The 19701-nt window shown below is 40.4% G+C and overlaps 1 protein-coding gene across 1 annotated transcript in view; it reads left to right on the top strand.

Annotated features, from left to right (window-relative positions):
• Window positions 1–19701, top strand: part of LOC140994876 (E3 SUMO-protein ligase PIAS1-like) — a 65240-nt gene that overhangs the window by 18920 nt on the left and 26619 nt on the right. The window contains exon 2 of the mRNA XM_073464703.1: window positions 11534–12029. Coding sequence (XP_073320804.1) covers window positions 11537–12029 — 493 coding nt within the window. The 5' untranslated portion in view covers window positions 11534–11536. The remainder of the gene's footprint in view (window positions 1–11533; window positions 12030–19701) is intronic.

Raw genomic sequence — 19701 nt, 5'->3', positions numbered from 1 at the left:
ATAGAAAAACTGTATTTCTCAGAAATCCAGGACTTAAAACTGTCCATAACATAAAAATCTAATATATCTAAATAATCTAGCAGGCTCTTGTGTTTTAGTGTTGATATTACATTATTAAAAGAAAAACCATAATGAGAATTTAAAGGGCTAAAAACTATTACCCTCCCTCCCTCCTGTGTTTTCATTGGGAGCTGTGGAGAATTTTATTTGGTTTGGAGGCTCAGCTGTTCGCTCTCTCTCTCTCTCTCTCTCGCTCTCTCTCCCTCTCTCCCCCCCTCCCCCTCCGCCTCCCCCTCCTTCCCCTTCCCTTTATCCCTCCATCAGTCATTCCCACCAGTTCTAGACACAGCAAATTATTACCCTACAGCCCTCTCTCCAGTCTGACAAGAATCTACCAAACATACAGAGAGAGATGAAACCGTAGTTACCATCAATCAGGTCAAGCTTCAAAGTAAATAGTTAAGACAGTGTCTACAGCAAACCGGCTCAATATATAAAAAGGAAAGCTGTTTATTAGTGCCTAAACTACAGTTTCTGTTCCTTTTTTAAAAGATCTTTGTCCACACTGAAATGCAGCTAAATATCTTCCTCCTCCTGCACACATCGTCTGATGAGGAGTAGAATAGCCAAGTCCCAGTTTCTCTGCTGAGTCTCAGCTCCTTAAACCTTCATTCTCTCCCCTCTCGATAAATAGGCAATGCTATAACACAATCTTGATTCATATTTGATTAGCACCGCCTTGTTTGAAAGGCAGTTTGACCTTTAAAATGACTACTAACTTTATTGCCATGCAGTCCTGACCGCATTTAAACAAGCTTACAATTAGCCATCTTTTTTGAAAGCCCCACAGAGAATATGCACCTAGTTTATTCTTCACACAAGCTGAAAGAAGCCTGATCAAGCTGCACAAAGAAGATCGAGCCAGACCGGAAGTCATACACAGGAACGGCATTAGAGCATCTGGTCAGTTTTCAAAATTCACCCTTTGCAAACAAAGTTGGAAATAATGGTGATAAGCACAATTAAAGCAGACCAAAAAAGAAATGTATGACATTGATCATACAAAGTGTTGTAATGCAGAATTTGCTGTGAAGGATCCACAAAGATGGGTAGCTACTGTGTCAGTTAGACCTACTTGCTATCAGGGTCTACTTGTGACTCGGGTCATCAGCCCAGCAATGTTTTCTCCAAATTTTGGGCCAGTTTGGAAGCAGAGTCAGCTACAGATGTTTTGGAAAAACGAAGCAACATGTCTCAGCAAGCCCCATGAGACAAAAACATGACGGCATCCATAAAACTTTGAACGACTTAGTCCAAAAATCCGATCAGACATTAGACTTTGTTATGAATGACTAATCTGGCAGCTATATTTCAGCATCAAGTTGACCAGAGACACGAGGAAGTTAAGTTAATGTTCGGTTAATGTCTTCTTTAAGTGTGTCTTTTGTCTTTATGTAAATGACACTTTGCAAGGACCAACCACATGTTTTATGTTTATTGCTCTGCCAATGGAGTTGAACAGGGCTTTTATTTCCGTCCTGTTCCATCTGTTCATCCATCTGTCTGTTAATAGGATTTTCTCTAAACTTTTTGGAAAGGTTAGTTGTGTTGACTTCTATTAAAAATCCAACATTTGGAGCTGTCATACCCTCACAGCTGCATGCCATCAGCAGACGCACCTAACCACAATCAGCTCATTTACAGGAGGGGTGTAATACCAGTGAGCTTCTCTCTCCCTGTCTGCAAAGCCTGTGTGATAGACAGTAAGCAGGAAGGTAAGAACAAGGGTAGATCGTTGACTAGTTCATTGATTGTGGATGGTGCGGTTCTCTTGGAAAAATAAAACAAAAATGTATAAGTATATTTATAGATATATTTAATATATACGAATAATAAGAATAATCAATAAATATAATAGATATTATAAGTGTAAAATGCTAAAATACTACCCACCCAAGTAAAGTGTATGTGTGGGAAACACTGCACATTTTAATACAAGTTAATAAAAGTGAGGTATAAATGAATTTAGAGAAAAAATAAAGGGATGTTAAAAGTGGACTAAAGACCAGCATCAGAGCCTACAGTCTACAGCCAGTCTATGATGAATATTCAATATATCAGCCAATAGTAATTTATTTAATGAGCATGTCACATTAACATGAACAGTTTTGATACAAATCTTTTAAATTGAACACATATGCTGTTACTAATACACCGATCAGGCATAACATTATGACCACCTGCCTAATATTATGAAGGTTCCCCTTGTGCAGCCAAAACAGCTCTGACCTGTCATGACATGGACTTAAGACCTCTGAGGGTGTCCTGTGGTGTCTGGCAGCAGGGTGTTTTATAGTGGATCCTCTGGGTCCTGTATGTTGGGGGGTGGGGCCTCCATGGATCAGACATGCTCCAGCACGTCTTACAGATGCTCGATCAGATTGGGATCTGGGGAATTTGGAGGCCCGGTCAACACTTTAGGCCCTTTATTGTGTTCCTCGAGCTGTTCCTGAGCAGTGTTTGTGGTGTGTCAGGGCACATTGTCCTGCTGGGGGGCCACTGCCATCGGGTAGTGTTGTGATGAGGGGGTGTACTGATTGGTGCGCGTCAAGTGGCATTCACATGAATGCCAGCACCCAAGGTTTCCCAGCAGAACATCGCATTGTGATGAGATGATCAATGTTATTCAGGTCACCTGTCAGTGGTTTTAATGTTGTGGCTGATCGGTGTATATATATCTACATGGAAAAAAACATGACAAATCTGAATCCTTTTGAATCCCCTATCAGTTTTCTGCTTGGTTCGAATCAGGCCAGGGATCTTTGGTACTGGCCTAATATTCAAACTGGCGATGACAAGTGCTCAATTGCAGTCTCACAGACTGCTGCACAGAGCTTGTAGCAGCCACGAGGCTCTTACTGCCAAGCAGCAACCTGACAAACACCTGGATGGTGCCTGAGCCAACAGAAACTACGACCTCAGGAGGGACTTTTTTGAGAGCAAATATCACATCCCAGAAACCAAAAAACTGAAACTTTGTTCTTGTGGTGGACAAGCAAATAAAATTCCTGAGTTCCTTTATAGGAAAAGAATATTTTCTCTCTTTCTCTTTTGTTTCATTTTTAATTCTGAATTGAACTTTAATTTGAGAACTTTTTAATTAGAAACAATGCTGCTGAAGCCCAATAGTTGTCATTATCTAAAAAACTATATCTGCGATCCAACGTTAAAATGAATGCTGACTGTAGTGATAAATAAATGTGCATCTTTAAATTTATTTCTAATCATGCAACTGTATTTTGTTTAAGCCCTGATCGAGCCAGTGTCATAAGGTGAAGAGATGTCCAGTTAGTGTTTTTCTGAGTACAGTGAAATGACAACAGTTAGTCTTTCTTTGGACAGATCTGTTCTTTTTCCTAAATGAATTTTGGTGCAGTTGTTTACTTGCCTGTGGAAATTTCATCACCCTGGGTTTTTGTGGGTTTCAGTTTTAGTTTGATGTGCCGGTAAAAATGTTGTTTTCTGGGCCTTTCTGTTCTGACGAGAATCACTCTGGTGGACACAGTGAATCTTATCTTTGGCCCCCGAAACTGTCACATTTAGATTTACCATTTATTGCCACAAAATGTCACAGGCTGGTGAATTTAAGGCCAAACCTTCCTCTTTAAAAAGCCACACTGGTCAGCATGCTGTGTGTGTTTGTGTGTGTGAGGACTCCCTTGTTACCACCAGCTATTCTCTTTGTGTTGCATCCTCTGCCTCTTTCACTCTCCTTCCTTTGTTGCAGCTTCCCTTTTGCACCTACATGTCAAGTTGTTTCAGGAAAACAATACAACAGAGCACGTTCCCTCTCACAAAAACATGCTTTGTCCACTCCTGGCTCTTCAGTGCAGTAGAATAGGTGGTGATGATTTTTGTGTTTCAGGATCGAGCAAAAGGGGTAACGAATTTGCTTTTTATGTCTTCAGGAGATCAGTAAGCAACATCTGCCTCACTGGCTTTTAATATTGTGACGCTCTGATATCAGAATGCCTCTTTGATGTTACTTTGAAGCATTTCATTGTTTTTCACTGGCTTTGATCAGTGGCATGACTAAAGCAGCCATTGATTCAGGCACAGGTTATTTGTTTCATCAGGGCAGTGCTTCAGTATGAGGTAGAGCTGCAACAATCAGTTGATTAGTTGTCACCTATTCAATCGATCTCCAACTATTTTGATAAGCCATTAATCAGTGTTTTTTTTTTTAAAAGAAAAACAGTTTCAGTTCTCTAAATAAATGTCAATTAGAGGCGACCCATGTGCAGCTTTTGGAGCCGATACTGATATTAGGGAGTAAAAAATTCCGATATTTATATATTGGCCGATATATGCAAATTTTTTGCAATGATCCCTTAAATGTGGTCATCACACACTTTTTTTTGTCTAAAATGACATCAGTGAACTGAAACAGTGAACTTAATCACCCCAAGCATCGTTTTCTGTGTTCTTTAAAACCAAAACCTTTTCTTATTGGTCGATATCAACAACATATAGGCCGATATCGTTATATCTGTGATATCTGTGTGTGCAGGAGGATTGGCTGTAGTAGCACGATATTTTTGATCCATATTTACAAGCAAATAATTCCCTGTTTCTAGCTGTTTTAGGCAAATATTTTAGTAATTTTATTAAAGGATAAAAAATGTTTAAAAATAAATAAAAATTTCAGTCATTATCTACTCACCCTCATGCTGATTTTGAGCAAAATGTTCACATATTTAAAACAACATTCCACCTTCTTAAATGTGACGACTGGCAGCTTTTATTTATCTTATCTGATAAACTGAACACCTCCTGGTTTTGAGTCGCGAGTCAGAACTGCTTGACTGATGGTTGAATATCATCAGAAACATCAGAAACCTCCTCCCCTGTACTGACCGGGAAGATGGAGGAGTTTAGGGGCTACCTATCCTGGGAAGGAGAATGATTGACTGATGGAGAGGAGGACAGGAAAGCGAAAGAGGAGATGTGAGCTGTTCATCCATCTCTCCTCCAACACCACCACCATCATCACCCGCTCCACTGTTTTCTCTCCTCTATTTGTTTTCCCTCATTTTTTTTTTGGGAAGCCAGAGGAATGTTACACATCCGCAGTGTGGTGGAAGACTGTGTGTGTGTGTGTGTGTGTGTGTGTGTGTGTGTGTGTGTGTGTGCTTGCGTGCGCGCGCGCGTCTGTCTGTGTGTGTGTTTATGTGAGCCAGTTTGTGTCTTTTATGTGTGTTTGCTCTGTAGAGGGAGTGGGCGGGCGGTGGGCTTGGCGTGTGTGTTTGTGTTAAGGTGTGTGTGTGTGTGTGTGTGTGTGTGTGTGTGTGTGTGTGTGTGTGTGTGTGTGTATGTATGTGTGTGTGTGTGATGGTGGGCAGCCAGTGTCTTCATTTTTTCACACAGCCCTCTCCTCCACCACATGCATATTTCATGGAACTGGTCATTTATGTCGCCAGCAGGAGAGTTTCTTGGCCGAACCAAAGTGCTGTGAGTTTGTGTGTGTGTGTGTCTCTCTCTGTGTCCTGTCCAAGTTTAGAATTTCCTAACAGAATATTATTGAATTATTAAAATGATTGTTCTGTTAAAAAATATCTCAAAATGTTAAACCTCGGAGACGTGACAGCTGCTGTCTTCCTGCAGCACCTGTGATTGATCTTCTCGTCCTGCTCTAAGAGCCGACTGTGTTTGACTGATGTGTTTTTAGAACTGCAGTGTGGTTCAGACTAAAGGCATTGGAATTACATTCACAAATGTGTGTCTGCCTCCTGAATTTTGTTTTCCTCCATGAATGTGTCGTTACTGCATGTCTGGAGGACAGGTCTGTGTCCTGACTGGTAATTGTGTCTGAATGTTGTGTGCATTGGTACATCGGGCACTTAGCATCTGTGTGTGTGTGTGTGTGTGTGTGTGTGTGTGTGTGTGTGTGTGTGTGTGTGTGTGTGTGTGTGTGCGCGCGCACGCCTCTGCATGTGTGACAGCAGTACACAAAATGCAGTGTTTGGTCTGTAAACAGCAGACTCGGTTCTGTCACTTTGAGCAGCGTGAAGCCCAGATTGTCTGAAATTATTGTCTCGATGCAGAAGGTAAAAACTTCTACTAAACATCCGAAAAGCCTGAGGTATAATAGGCAACATGTATTCATGTAAATAGTTATTGCAGAATGTTTGCCGTAATTAGATTAGTAACAATTTTTATGTATTTTCAAAAATTAATATATTCACTTTGTTGTAGCCAAATTTTTTGTGTGTGTAGTATTAATATAAACTGATCAGCCACAACATTAACATTACCTGCTTTATATTGTGCAGGTTCCCCTTGTGCTGCCAAAACAGCTCGGACCTGTCAAGACATGGACACAAGAGGGTGTCCTGTGGTATATTGGGACATTGGCAGTGGACCCTTTGGTTCCTGTGGGTTTGGGGCTGGGGCCTCCATAGATCGGACTTGTTCTGACACGCCCCACAGATGCTTGTCAGATTGAGATCTGGGGAATTTGGGGGTCAGGTCAACACCTTGGGCTCTGTGTCACGTTGCTCAAGCCGTTCCTGAGCAGGTTGGCACTGCCATCGAGGGGTGCCGCTGCTGTGGTTAACTGGAATGGTTGGAGGAGGGGGCGCCGCACTGCCCGCTGGCCTGACACAGCTGGCATACGAGGGTCACGCCGGGCACGGTGGAGCCCCGTCGCCCGCTGCCTTACTGCCCCTCTCGCTGCTGAGGTTATTTACTTGGTCTACAGTGGTGTTTGGGTAGGAAGAGAACGATCTTCATTCAGTGATTTTTTTTATGCCTGAATAAACAAACTGACCTTAAAGGACAACACAATTTCATACTGTTTTACTCTGTTTATATGTGGTGGACCCTGCCACCTTTCTAGCTACAAACAGTGTTCTGGGGACCTTATTTTCCTCTGAGAACAGCTTCTTTATTCAGTTATGGAAAAAATAAATATTTCTGAGTTTGTATTTCCTCTCAAAAACTACATAGTGGTTTTATTTCATAGGTAGATATTTGCAGTGTTGACTTCAAGGTTTTCTATCTTTTGCCCCTTTCACACTGGTCAAAAAACAACTAACAGCCAGTAACATCTGGCTTTTGTCTTTTAATATTAGTGGGTACACGATCAGTCGCGATGGAAACACATGCCTGGGTGGACACGCTAATTTTGCTATGACATGGATTGGAGTTAAGGATGCTAGCTTGTTAATACTCATCATTCAGTCAGCACAGTTTAAAAGAGAGACTAAAGTAAAAAGATATTAAGAAAAAGCAACCGTAGTCTAAATGTAGTCTGATGAGCTATGTGATCTGCTACTTTCTACTGTTCCTTATTTTTCTGGTGCCTTTGTGTTGACAAATGTAACACAAGAAAGAAAAACAGAAAGGCAAACTCATCTCCTGGCAATGGGAAAGGAGTCGATTGCCGCTTACCGGTTTTGCTGGTTAACCACGTTTCTAAAGAAAACACATATATAGTATATGCTAATTTCGTATTTGTGTGATATTTATTGAGTCTGTTGCAAGTTACAGCTTGTAATAGCTTGGTTTGATTCATACCAGATGATATCATGTTGTTCCCATAATAACAACCTCTGTTCCTTAGCTCATTACACGTGTTATTTCACTATTTCTGACTTTTCCGAACTGATTTCTGACATGGAGTTGAATTGAATGACTCATAACCAAAAACAAAAGCATTTGGAGTAGAGTTATGGGATTTTGCAAAGTCCCAATTAATTAATAGAAGTTTTCTCAAGAATTTCTCAAGAAAATCGATGACATGAGAGGGAAGTCCAAAGTGAGCTGGGATAGAATGACTCAATAGCTTCATGTTACATTAGCTGCACTGGGGAAGGGCGAAAAGACTGACAAGACCGTCATGTTTTTTTCTCTGTTTTTCCATCTTTTATCACCACAGAACAGCATCTACTGCCTGAAATGTGCTTTCATTGTTTATGAAGCTCAAGACTTTTGGTAGATGAAATGTTAGTAATGGCTCATACCCAGAAAGAGAAACGATTATGATTTCTTTTGATCATGCCTGTTGGTTATTGCTCTCTCCCAGCCTCCACTTATGGATCTCTGAATTCACTATTTTATTTATGAAAAGGAATAAATATCGCCCAACATTTTACCAGAAAATGTTGTAGATGGCTTTTAGATGTGACATGAAGCCCATGTTGGTTCGCTGCACTTGCAAGCACTGAAAGCCAAACATGCAAAAGTGGAGTCAGATTTACAGTAAACTGCAGCACTTTGAGGGTTTCAGTTCCTTTCAAAACTACCCTTAATACGTCGTTAATGTTGCAGTTCTGTGGTTGGACCAGAGTCAGAGGTGTTATCACACCTGGGCCACTGCTGTTGAAAATGAAAGTAGTTCATCCTGCGAGATGTTTTGGTTATTTGTTACTTTTCGATGGCAGTCGTAGCAAAGTAGGACAGCAATGAAGTTAAACACAATGAGTGAGGTAAGGTGCTTTTCTTTACAAAACGAGGCATGTTAAAGTTAATATGCATTCCTGTATAATTATGCATGATTTTTATTGCCTGAATTTTCCAGTTTAACGGTTGAGCTGGTATTAAAATAGATAAATTGGACTGTATGGGAGCTGTTAAACATAGTAAAGTTTTCATTAAATCTGTTCCAGTAATAAAAAGTGGTATTGGTGCATTGTTTTTGTTTTTCAAGCCTAAAATGTCTCTGCTGTGGTTGGGTCACACAACATGGCCCACAGCAGTCATATATGTCATTTTAAATGTCAACTAAATGCAGAACCTCGGCGTTACCCGAGAGGAATCTGCTTCATTATAAGAAACAGAGATAAAATCTTGAAGGCTTTAAGGTTTAATACATTGTGCGGACACTGCAGCACACATAGACATAACATACACGACATAACAATAATGACTGTGTATATAATTCATGAGGAAACACACAACGGGCACCAACAGCTCTGTGTGCTTTGTCATCTAAATTATGTGTGTGTGTGTGTTTTTTTTCCTGCTCTGTCATTAAAGGAGATGAAGGGAGGAAGTTTGTCCAAGACATTCCTGCAAGTCTGCCCACTAAGTGTGTGTGTTTACGTGTGTTACAAGAGAGACGGAGCAGATTCCAACATACATATGAAGTAAAAGTTCTTGTTTATAGCTTCTGTAATGCATTTAAGATAAGCTGTTTTTAGTGTCTGTCTCATAGCTATAATTTGCTGCATACTGTCTATGTGGTTAATAGATGCTTGTGATGGATGATCGTTGATGAGCTTTTCATTAAAGCTGTTTTTCACCCACCTCCACCTTGAGACAAAGCACTTGGCTGTTCGTTTTTCTATTTGCCCTGTTCTGTTTTCAGTTCCTCAGCTCTGTATCTTTGAAAACTCCCCAGTTTTGTTTCTTCCTTTAGTTGTACCATGCAATTTGAGAAAAAAACGCTACGTATACTTACCATTCCTTCCAGGCCAGCTTAGTGTTTTAAATCAATGTTTTTTCAAGTGAGGTTTTGAGTGTATAATTCAACAGTGTCCTGATTCAGAATGAAGCACTTAAATTCACAACTGGTATCTGCTCAGGGTCATCAGACATCAGGAGCAAACAATGAGACGTGCCTTGCTCAACGGCACCCGTTATTATGATATCAACGTGCAGTAACTATGTGCTTAAACAGTTACAGAGGTGCTCAGGTAGAGTCACTGAGGGTATACCTTGTTTTTCTTCGGTTTTATCTGAATTGAATCCTCAAATACATTTGGACACTTGGTCTAATGATGAGGAGCTGCTGCTTACTGTGGTGTGAGCCAACCTGAAGCTAAACCTGAAGTCATTGAAGGCAAGAGCAGCATTCATTAATCGATTAAATGTTTTAGACATTTTTCCAACTTCTTCAATGTGAGGATTTGCTGTGCTTCTTTGTCATTTATGATTGTTAGTGAAGAGTCTTGGGTTTTTGGACTGTTGGTCGGACAAAAGAAGCAATTTGAAGATGGCACATTGGGCTCTGGAAAATTGTGATGAGCGTTTTTCACAATTTTGTAGACTAAACAATTCATCGATGAATTGTGAAAATAATCAGCAAATTAATCGACAATGTAAACAATCAGTAGTTGCAGCCCTTCTGGCGCAGGCAACATTTTATCCTGCACTCTTGCTGCAGCTACTCAGCCCCACTACACCCTGGAAGGTACTGCCTCAGCCTCACGTTGAGCCAGTGCTATAGAACAATTAATTACTTTTCTGCAAGAGCAAAACTCTCACTACAGTGTCCCTAGTTTTAAAAAGAAATGAAACCTCTGTGAGGAAAACAGTCAGATGTGGCGAGCTAAGGTATCTTGATATAGGGAGAGACTCAGAGAGGCAGTACACCAGCATCGAGTTAGATTAAGACACTGAATATTGATGCAAATCAATTATTTCTATTCATGTCCATTTATTTTCACACCTGGTCAGGTTGACAGTAGCAGAATGGCTATCAGAGAAGCCTAATGTCTTCCACAGTAACTCCCCTCTGCTTGACCCTGGGTCGCCACAAAGTGCTCCAAAGCAAACTGAGAGTGAGGTCACATTGACACAAAGCAGAAGCCATAGAAATAGATACACATGTTCTGCTCTGACGCACGCTAGCCGCCTACTACTTACAAGAAAGTTGTTGATTTCCTGTTGCACAGTTTGTGTACAGCATGCTTTTGTTTTAGTACAGTGACACCTGAGCAGTAAGAATGATCCTGTATCTGAAACTGGAAGTGATCCTCCACTAGTAGAGCAGAGTAGTGAACAACTCTCTGCTTCTGTTTCTCTTTCAAAACAAGCTGTATTTGGTCTCGTCTGAATGTCACTCACATTCTGTCAGAGGACATTAGCATAAAATTGAGCCTTTTTCTACTTTTTCCTGTAGTGCCGCTGGGCAACCTTTAAAACTCTGCAGGCTGCATTGGGCTGCAATGCCAGGTCCCATTCAGATCCCACATTTTGAGTCTAATCCCGAAAGGGTTATCAGCCATAAAAAAGCTGCACAGTGGTTTATCATATAAGAGGATTTTGTTTTTTGTTTTTTTGTTTTTGTTTGTCTGTTTCAGTGACTGTTGTGTGCCACTCAAGTTGGTACTTGAAGACACAATATGTAACATTTCTGGATTGAAATGTCTAAAAACGACTAGATCACGTTATATATTTTGTTGAGTTGTGTACTTTCATTATCCCAAATGTTCAAACTCAGATAGATCCATAATTCAGCTGTCGATATGTCGTTCAGGAGGGAGTTAGAGAGTGAGGAGGGGGGCGTCAGCAGCAAACATGACGAGACGTAACGTGAATTAAATTTAAAACATTACCACTTCTGTGAACATTTCTGCCTGAGTCACTTAGATTTTTATCAGCAATAGTGGTTGTTTAACAATGAAGACAACAACTCCCATGATCCCACGCTCCCCATGTCTTTTGTCTTTTTGTTTCAATAAGTTTGAAAGTTTTTGTTTAAAAGTTTGATCTCTCATTCTCTGTCTCATCTCCTCCCCCATCACAGCAAATGGTGATGAGCCTGCGGGTGTCGGAGCTGCAGGTGCTGCTGGGCTACGCTGGGCGCAACAAGCACGGACGCAAGCACGAGCTGCTGACCAAGGCGCTGCATCTGCTGAAAGCCGGCTGCAGTCCCGCTGTGCACATGAAGATCAAAGAGCTCTACCGACGACGCTTCCCTGCCAAAATGGTTTCCCACTCAGAGCTGGCCATGCCTGGGCCGCACCACCCGGCCTCAGCTGGAATGGTTGGAGGAGGGGGCGCCGCACTACCCGCTGGCCTGACACAGCTGGCGTACGAGGGTCACGCCGGGCACGGTGGAGCCCCGTCGCCTGCTGCCTTACTGCCCCTCTCGCTGCTCGGCCCTGGGAAACACGAGCTGACCGGGCTGACGCACCACCTGTCCACCTCGGCCACGCTGCACCCTGTCCACCCAGATGTCAAGCTGCAGAGGCTGCCCTTCTACGACATGCTGGACGAGCTCATCAAGCCGACCAGTCTAGGTGAGGGCAGGTGTGAGTGTGTCCTGTGTGAGAGTTGGTGTAACAGCAGAGATGGGAACTACTTTGTTACTGTACTTAAGTAGATTTTCAGGTATCTGTACTTGAGTATTTATTTCTCTGACAACTCCCTACATTTGAACAGAAATATCTGTACTTTGTACTACATTTTTAAAATAGGCTTGTTATTTTAGTTTTAATGCATTTGAGGGGAATTATGTATTATTTTTATTTTGCCTAATTGCACGCCGCCTTCCCAACATCACAAGACTGATTTCAACCTATCAGTGCTTATCACGCATGGCAGACGTAGTGAGAGACGAAACGACGTAAAAGAGACGGAAACAGACAGAGAGGCAGACTGGAATGGGGAGAAAAGGCGTGTTAGTGTCTCGTATCTGCAGAGACCATGCAGCCCTCTGCCTGGATTTTCTTATTTTCTCACTTTGTTGCTGCTCGGGACGCTTTACCAACCCAGAATGTGGCTATGTGACGTCCTGGGAATGAGACTAAACAATTAACTATCCTTGTGGTGCGTTTAGGAACAGGTATAATAAATGAGATTAAGAATTGGTAGAAGAGTGTCTGGTAGCAAGAAATTCCCGATGAGTAATTATTTATTGAGTCTTGATTCTTATCAGTTTGGAACGGAACTGCACCATGTTTTATTTACAGTTTATTGGTAAAAAAACAAACTGTGTGACTGAGATAAGTTTAGTTTTTTGAGGCTCACAAAACCAGAATTCAAACGGCTGCTTATTATATATAATTTTATGTCTACAAATGTAAGAATACACAATAAATGGAAGGTTGTGGAGCATCCTTTTGGCCTAGTGGTTAACAACAACACATACCAACCAACCGGGGAACTTTCATGGACGTCATCCCTCTCTCTCTCTCCATATGTTTCCTTCACCATCAGACACAGTGAGTGTGAAGATGCCAGAAAAATAATCTGCTAGGTTGTGTATATTTATATCAGTATATCATTGCTGTAATAATGATGGCAGCAGTCACAGAAAACATTGACATTTGTGTTTCCCTCTGCTGTGGAGAGGCTCCCTGCCAGTGCTGGTGTTGTGCTGCCTGCTAATGTGTTGACAGGGCACAGAAATGTTACTGCAAAAATATCATTTTCAGATTGCCCACGAGAGGCCACAGTTGGTTCCCAATAGGTTTAAGTGAAAATATTAATCGGGTGCCTTCTCTCATATTCCTTTAAAGACCTTACCTAATAGTGGTAGTGTTTGCTCATGTGTTTATTTCCACTGACAAGCAGGGAGAGCATTTAGTTCAAGATAAATCATATAAATAGTTTTCTTTTATTTGGATCTGAAGGTAATTTTTGGAGCCACATTCAGCCACTGGATAAGTTTCAGTCTGCATTATAGAAGAATAATGGCTCTTATTTTCATATTTTGTTATGTATTGACTGCTATAATGGAATGTTTTGGTTAAGATGGGCCGAGCAATGCTGCCACATGATAAAGTGTCATTATATTTTCATTGTACCATTATATATCTCGTTGTGAGACCAATTTTACATCAGTGTGGAGCCATTGAATATAAATGAATCGCTGCATGTAGACAATCAACAGTATATTCTGTTGATCTGCATTTATCTACACAAAGTCACACATGTCCTCAGATACCACTTTACGTTAACAAAGACATTTATGAGCGGTCGAGCCGTCGCTCTGCTGCGCACCATCATGTCTTAACATCAAGAGTCCAAACTAAAAAGATCTTTCCAAGAGAAGAGATGTAAGCTTCAATTTCACACAGCACCTGATTCTGTAGATGACAGATTTGTGTAATTACAGGCAAACCCATTAATTGTATTGTCAGTTAACAATTGTTAGAAGAACTTCCGGCACCTTAGCACCAGCTTTTTAGTCTTTGTCTCTATACCATTCTCTATTCTCTATACCATTGAACATTATTTATTAAATTTTATAATATTCTATATAATGTATTAGTCAAAAACTTTGCTAAATTGCTCCATCAGCACTATGGTTGTTGTTGGATCAGATTTAATTAACGAGGACACCATAAACAAACACCCCACCAACTGTCATCAAACTTTGATTCAGGTTTTGCAAAATCCCAGTTGGTGCAGAAAAGGATAGGGGAAAGCCGTTTCTGCTCGATTTGCTGTGAAACACATTTAAAGCAAACCTGGCGTAATGTAGTTTTCTGCATGGGACTGTTCAGAACACCAGCTGTGCATAAAACAGAAATTAGAGTTGAGGTTTGTCTGTGTTTGTGGAGCCAACTCTGTTCAGACACAGAGCTCAACACAGGACTATTCGACTGTTTATATGTGACAGAGTGGGGCTGCAACTTACTATTATTTTCATTGTTGACTAATCACTTGACTATTTTTATTGACTAATTGATCAGCTGTTTTGTCTTTAAAATTTAAAAGAATTGTGAAAAGCGTCGATCAGTGGTTTCCAAAAGGATGACATCGATCCTCAAATGTCTAAATTTCTCCACAGTCCAAAAGTATTTGGTTTACTGTCACAGAGGAGGAAAGAAACCAGTAACATCAAACCGATTGATCCATTATCAAAATAGTTGATGACTTATCGATAAATCGTTGCGGCTCTAGTAAACAAATGTTTGTCACATCTGATTTCAATGTGTGCTCTTCCTCCTTCAAACCAGTGAGACAAAATTTGCAAATCTTCCCTGTAAAATAACTGAAACTTAAACTAAAATAAGTTGATCGAGGAAATAGTTCTCACAGCTTTTAATAAGTTCAAGTATCAATAATGTTCTCGTGTCTAACTTCATGAAGGCCCAGAGTTTAAGCACCGTGTCTTCTCTCTAGTCTACCATTTAATTCACTCCTGAAGAGACTTTTAATCTTGACTTTATCTTGGTCAGATTTGTCGTTATATTAGGTGTGCATCCAACACCCAGCCTGCATTTAGCATAATAACACTCTTTGGGCTCTGGGATATATTGCAAATATATGGAAATGTCTAGATTTTCCTACATTAGCATTTTAATGGAGTGAGAGACCATCTCGTGATTAATTTGCCTGCAGATGCATGTACAAACACAGCGCCTGCAGCTCTGTCATCACACCATCTCTCTCCTCCTTCCTCTCCCTCTCCCTCTCTCACTCTATCCATTTCCTGCACATGTTCCGTCCCTCTCTGCCTCCCCTCTCCCTCCCCCACTCCGTCTTCCAGCCTCACTCCGTCTCCGCGGCCATCCCCGCTTAAAATTTGCATGCAAAGTGATGAAATCACACAGGCATACACCTGTGCCCGCAGAACACACCCTCCCCTCATTTGAATGTGAATTGTACATTCACATCATTCTCACACGCACGTCTGCGCCTACAGTACTTTGAAAACACAAGCATACTTTCAAATAAATAATGCATGTTGATCGTATTGTTCTCAGAGCGGCAGAGAGGAGGAAAAACCCAGAGTAAGATGGTGCACATTGTTTCACAAAGCTGGAAATTTTCTGCAAAAATGAGACACAGCAGCAGCTCGGAGGTGATGACCCTCTTTATGCTCATAATAACGGAGGGCACTAATGAAGCCACTTGATTAATTGTAATTCTCCACTCAAAGGCAGACTGTGAGATTTTTTTTCTATTGTTTTAAAACAGCTGTAGTCTCCTCACTCCCTGATCGCACTCTTCCACATCTCTCTTCTGTCTGCTTGTTTACCTTTTCTAATCTTCTGACTACTGCTCAATCTCTCCCTCTCCCTCTCTCCCTCCCCCATTGTTGTTGCCTCTCCCGCCTTGCCTCCTATTTCTCTTCCTCTCTCTCATTTTTCTGACTCCCTTCCCCCACTTGCTTGCTCTCCAATTTTGCTATTTTTTCCAATTTTGCTATTTTTTTTTTTTTTTTTGGCTGGAGAGAGCTGATTTGTCGCCCCTGTCTGTGCTTTAGCAGGACTCAAACAGGGTTTTTACAAGCGCGCATGTGCATGGCAGACTTCAGGCAGTGCAGTGAAAGGAGCAATTATAACTTGTTTGGTGCGTCCTTGCATCAAAGATTGGAATAAGTAAGTCTGAGTGAGTCTGTTTCTACAGCTGATCCGCAGCTTGTTTGTAAAATTCAGACACTAGTGAAATCCAGATTTGTTAATGAGTAAATGTTAAAGCATACTGCCCTGTTAAAGATAGATTTAAACTTCACTAGATTGTAAAGGTGTAGGTTGGCTCTACAACTTATTGGACCAGAACCTATTTAATGTTGAAAATAAAAATTAGAGGACCTTTTGGAACTGATACTAAAATTGGGGATATATCAGCCGATATACACACATTTTTTGCAATGATCCCTCAAATGTGGTTACCTGACAATTGTGACAAAGATATGTAACTGAGGTAGGATATTTTTAAGTTTAATAATAAACTTTATCATCCAAAATGACATCAGTGCACTGAAACAGTAAACGTTAGTGAGAATTGAATAATTATAAATTACCCCAAGCATCTTTTTCTGCATTATTTTCTGAAAAAACAAAATGAAAACAATATTCAGCTTTTTTCCAATTATCTGTATCAGTGATTTTTCTGTCAGATTGCAGAAAACGTATTCAAAAATGTATCACTTTGGCTCTGATGCAGCATCCTCTCATACAATATCCCACACACAACACTATCTTATTGGTAACACTTCACAATTAACAGCCTATAAACACTGAAAAATCTCTTTACTGCAAATGAATATCCATCCCAAATATCAGTTTTCAGTCTCCTTGATTTCTCATAATCAGTATCAGTATTGGCCCTGAACAAACCATATCGGTCGACCCCTGATATACACCAATACCGACATACCTGTGATAGGCCAATATTGGCCAACTGAAGTTATTTTTAAAGATTGTCAAGGTTCCCACAGGTCCTCCAAATCCTTGAAATTTGTGAATTAAAAAACAAAAGCTTTTTAAAATTTAAATTGAAAACAGACAACCCCACTGCTGTTGCAAAGACAACAGCCAACAAAACAAGATTAAAGACATGTGTTTATTTATTCATTTACACTATAATGGAGACATGAAAGCAGATAGAAATGGTGCCAGGCAGATACCTGACTGGAACACTGGTCAGCCTTCATTCTCTGGGAAATTTTGTGAGCGGTAGCAGGCAAAAAGCATAGTGAAAGCAAGGTTATAGGGAACCAATCTTGATGCTGATGGTGTCATTATTCTACAGCCATTACATGGTGCAATCACCACTTACTCCATGATTAGGTAAAGCAAAAAACTTAAACGTTAGGAAATGTGCTACTTTTCGCTGTTTGCATTTCTCCCCCAGTGTTCTGCCGTCGCAGTAACACAGCAGAACTGAGACGTGTTCTCACAGTCAAGCCTCTGTCTCTTTTTCTAATTGTAGTCTGTGAGCTTCTGTAAAGCTGCTTGTTCTCATGATAAAATTCTCAGCATTGTAACAGTAGTTAACCTTGATCCATGTCTCAAACTATGCCGTGTTTGGTCTTTGAAGTTGGATTGGAGAATGTCCTTGAAAAGTCCTTGAATTTGAAGTTTAGGAAGGTGTGGGAACCCTGGATTGTTTCTCAAAGTGTGCTGCTCATTTTCAGTTCCTCACTGCAACTGGTCCATAACACAATGATGTTTTTTTTAGCTCTGACCCTTTGTTTCTTCATGCATATTCCTCTCATGTTGGCTTCATTTTGAACAACATTTGGATACTTTCAGGCATTTTTTTCTTCATACACAATCAGTATTATTTTAAGACTTACCAAGTCAGTAAAATTTTAGAGCCTTTAATTTAATCAGCAGTGGGTTTGTTTGTCTGTGTTAAGTAGTTTTGTTTGCTGTTCTCTTTTGAAAAACTTGGTTTGTTTTTGCTTTATATGCATTTCCCAGCACTTCACAGAGCAAATAATGAATGGAAGCATACTAAGAGAACAGTATAAGGTGTATAAATGTAAAAAACCTTTTTGCACACATGCACATTAAGAAGAGAACTGTGTGCTCTCTCACTGCAGAGCCAATCCTTCCACTGCGACATCATTCCAAATGCTAAAAACTCTTGAAGCCGCAGCGGCACACATCACCATCATCCACTTAAAATATGACAGCCTTGGTTCACAAATACGGTAATGGAGGTGAAAAGAAACATGGTTTCTAGTCAGCTGCATTCATTTTCAGGTTTCACTAAAATGTATCTTGAAATGTATTTTCAGTTTTCCCATCGTCGCCTGGTTTCTTGCAGTAACCTGGTTTCTTCTGTGCATGTAAACGTAGTTACTATGCCCCCCCCCCACCATCATTATCTCCCCCTCCCTCCCATGCAGCCTTGTGCTCTCTGATGAGTCTTATCACTTTGTGGGATAAAAGTTAGTCAGCCCACAGTGTAGCCCTGCCAGTCCAAACTGGTCGACAGTCTGGTCTGCTGCACCAGCTACTCCTCCATTACCATGGCGACCTCACTGGTTGAACTCCAGTCTCGTCTCCATCATTATCCGTCCTCTACAGAGAACTATGGCTCTGTGCTCATTATGGATATCATTGTGCTGCACATGCATTATACATGATTTTAATCACCATATCTTCGGGAAAAGGATGCAAGCCTATTTCGCGTTTGATGAGCATTTTTGTGCATAATGTCTTGTTTCATGGGAAGATCGCTGTGATATTCATACAGAACTATGGAGGAAAATCATGAGGTAAAAATGTCAGTCTAATCAAGAACCTTGCTTCCTTCAAAGATGAGTCAGTCCATGATTTTATTGTTGTATACTGAATCTTGGAAGCCTCTTCAAAAGCCAGACGGCTGGGATTCATTGTTACAAATTTTTACAGCCTATTTAGGCCAGTAGGTCGCAATCACGTTTACCTTCAGTTTGTTTCTAAAGGCCAGTGGAAAAATCCATCTTCAGCTCTCCAATACAGTTTGAAAAGGAACAACACGCCTCCACTTTCTCCAGCTGTACAAAAATGAAGCCAAAATGTCCTGGATACGGTCGTTGCCATCTCATGCTGGTGGTCTCATTTGGGATGTGTGACTAGCAGCCGATCGAGGTGTTTTGGCTTCACTTTTGGTGCGCTGTCAGTGGTCGTCCGTCTTTATATACAGTTAATGGTGGCATGACATGGATCATGTAAGCATGGTGCCGTCTGCCTGTCAGTTACACTCTGATATTGTAACTTATTAATGAAAAAAAAATAATGATACCTTATACAAACTTTATATTTAGAGAACAGATTACGTTTATACAGTTAAACTATTGATCATTTCATTAAATGTTGGAGTAATACAACTACTAGCAAGTATTTCATTATTGATACATTTTTCTTATTTTTTTTTTATTAATTGATTAATCTTTTTGCTTTCATGTTGCATGTCTAACAACTAGTTCTCTAAAAAAGAAAGATATTCAATTTACTACCAAATATGGCAAAGAATGAGATGAATATGATCAAAACTTAATAACTTGGGAGGAAGTAGTCAGAGAATATTTGGCATTTTTACTTGAAATAAGATAAATTAATAATCGATTATCAAAATACTTTGATTAGTGGACTAATTGTCCCTTATTCATACAATTCCTATGTAAGTGGAAGTTTCTTAAAGATTCTGTAACTCAACTCTTAGATACAAAGTTCAAATTCATACCACCTTTGTGTTATGCAAATGTTAAATACTGAGTGCTTCCTGTAAAATATTTCT

This window comes from Pagrus major, chromosome 4 (genome assembly GCF_040436345.1).
Source record: "Pagrus major chromosome 4, Pma_NU_1.0".
In the NCBI taxonomy this organism is placed as follows: domain Eukaryota; kingdom Metazoa; phylum Chordata; class Actinopteri; order Spariformes; family Sparidae; genus Pagrus; species Pagrus major.
Note: the sequence above shows the minus strand (reverse complement) of the source record. Positions and strands in the feature narration are given on the sequence as shown.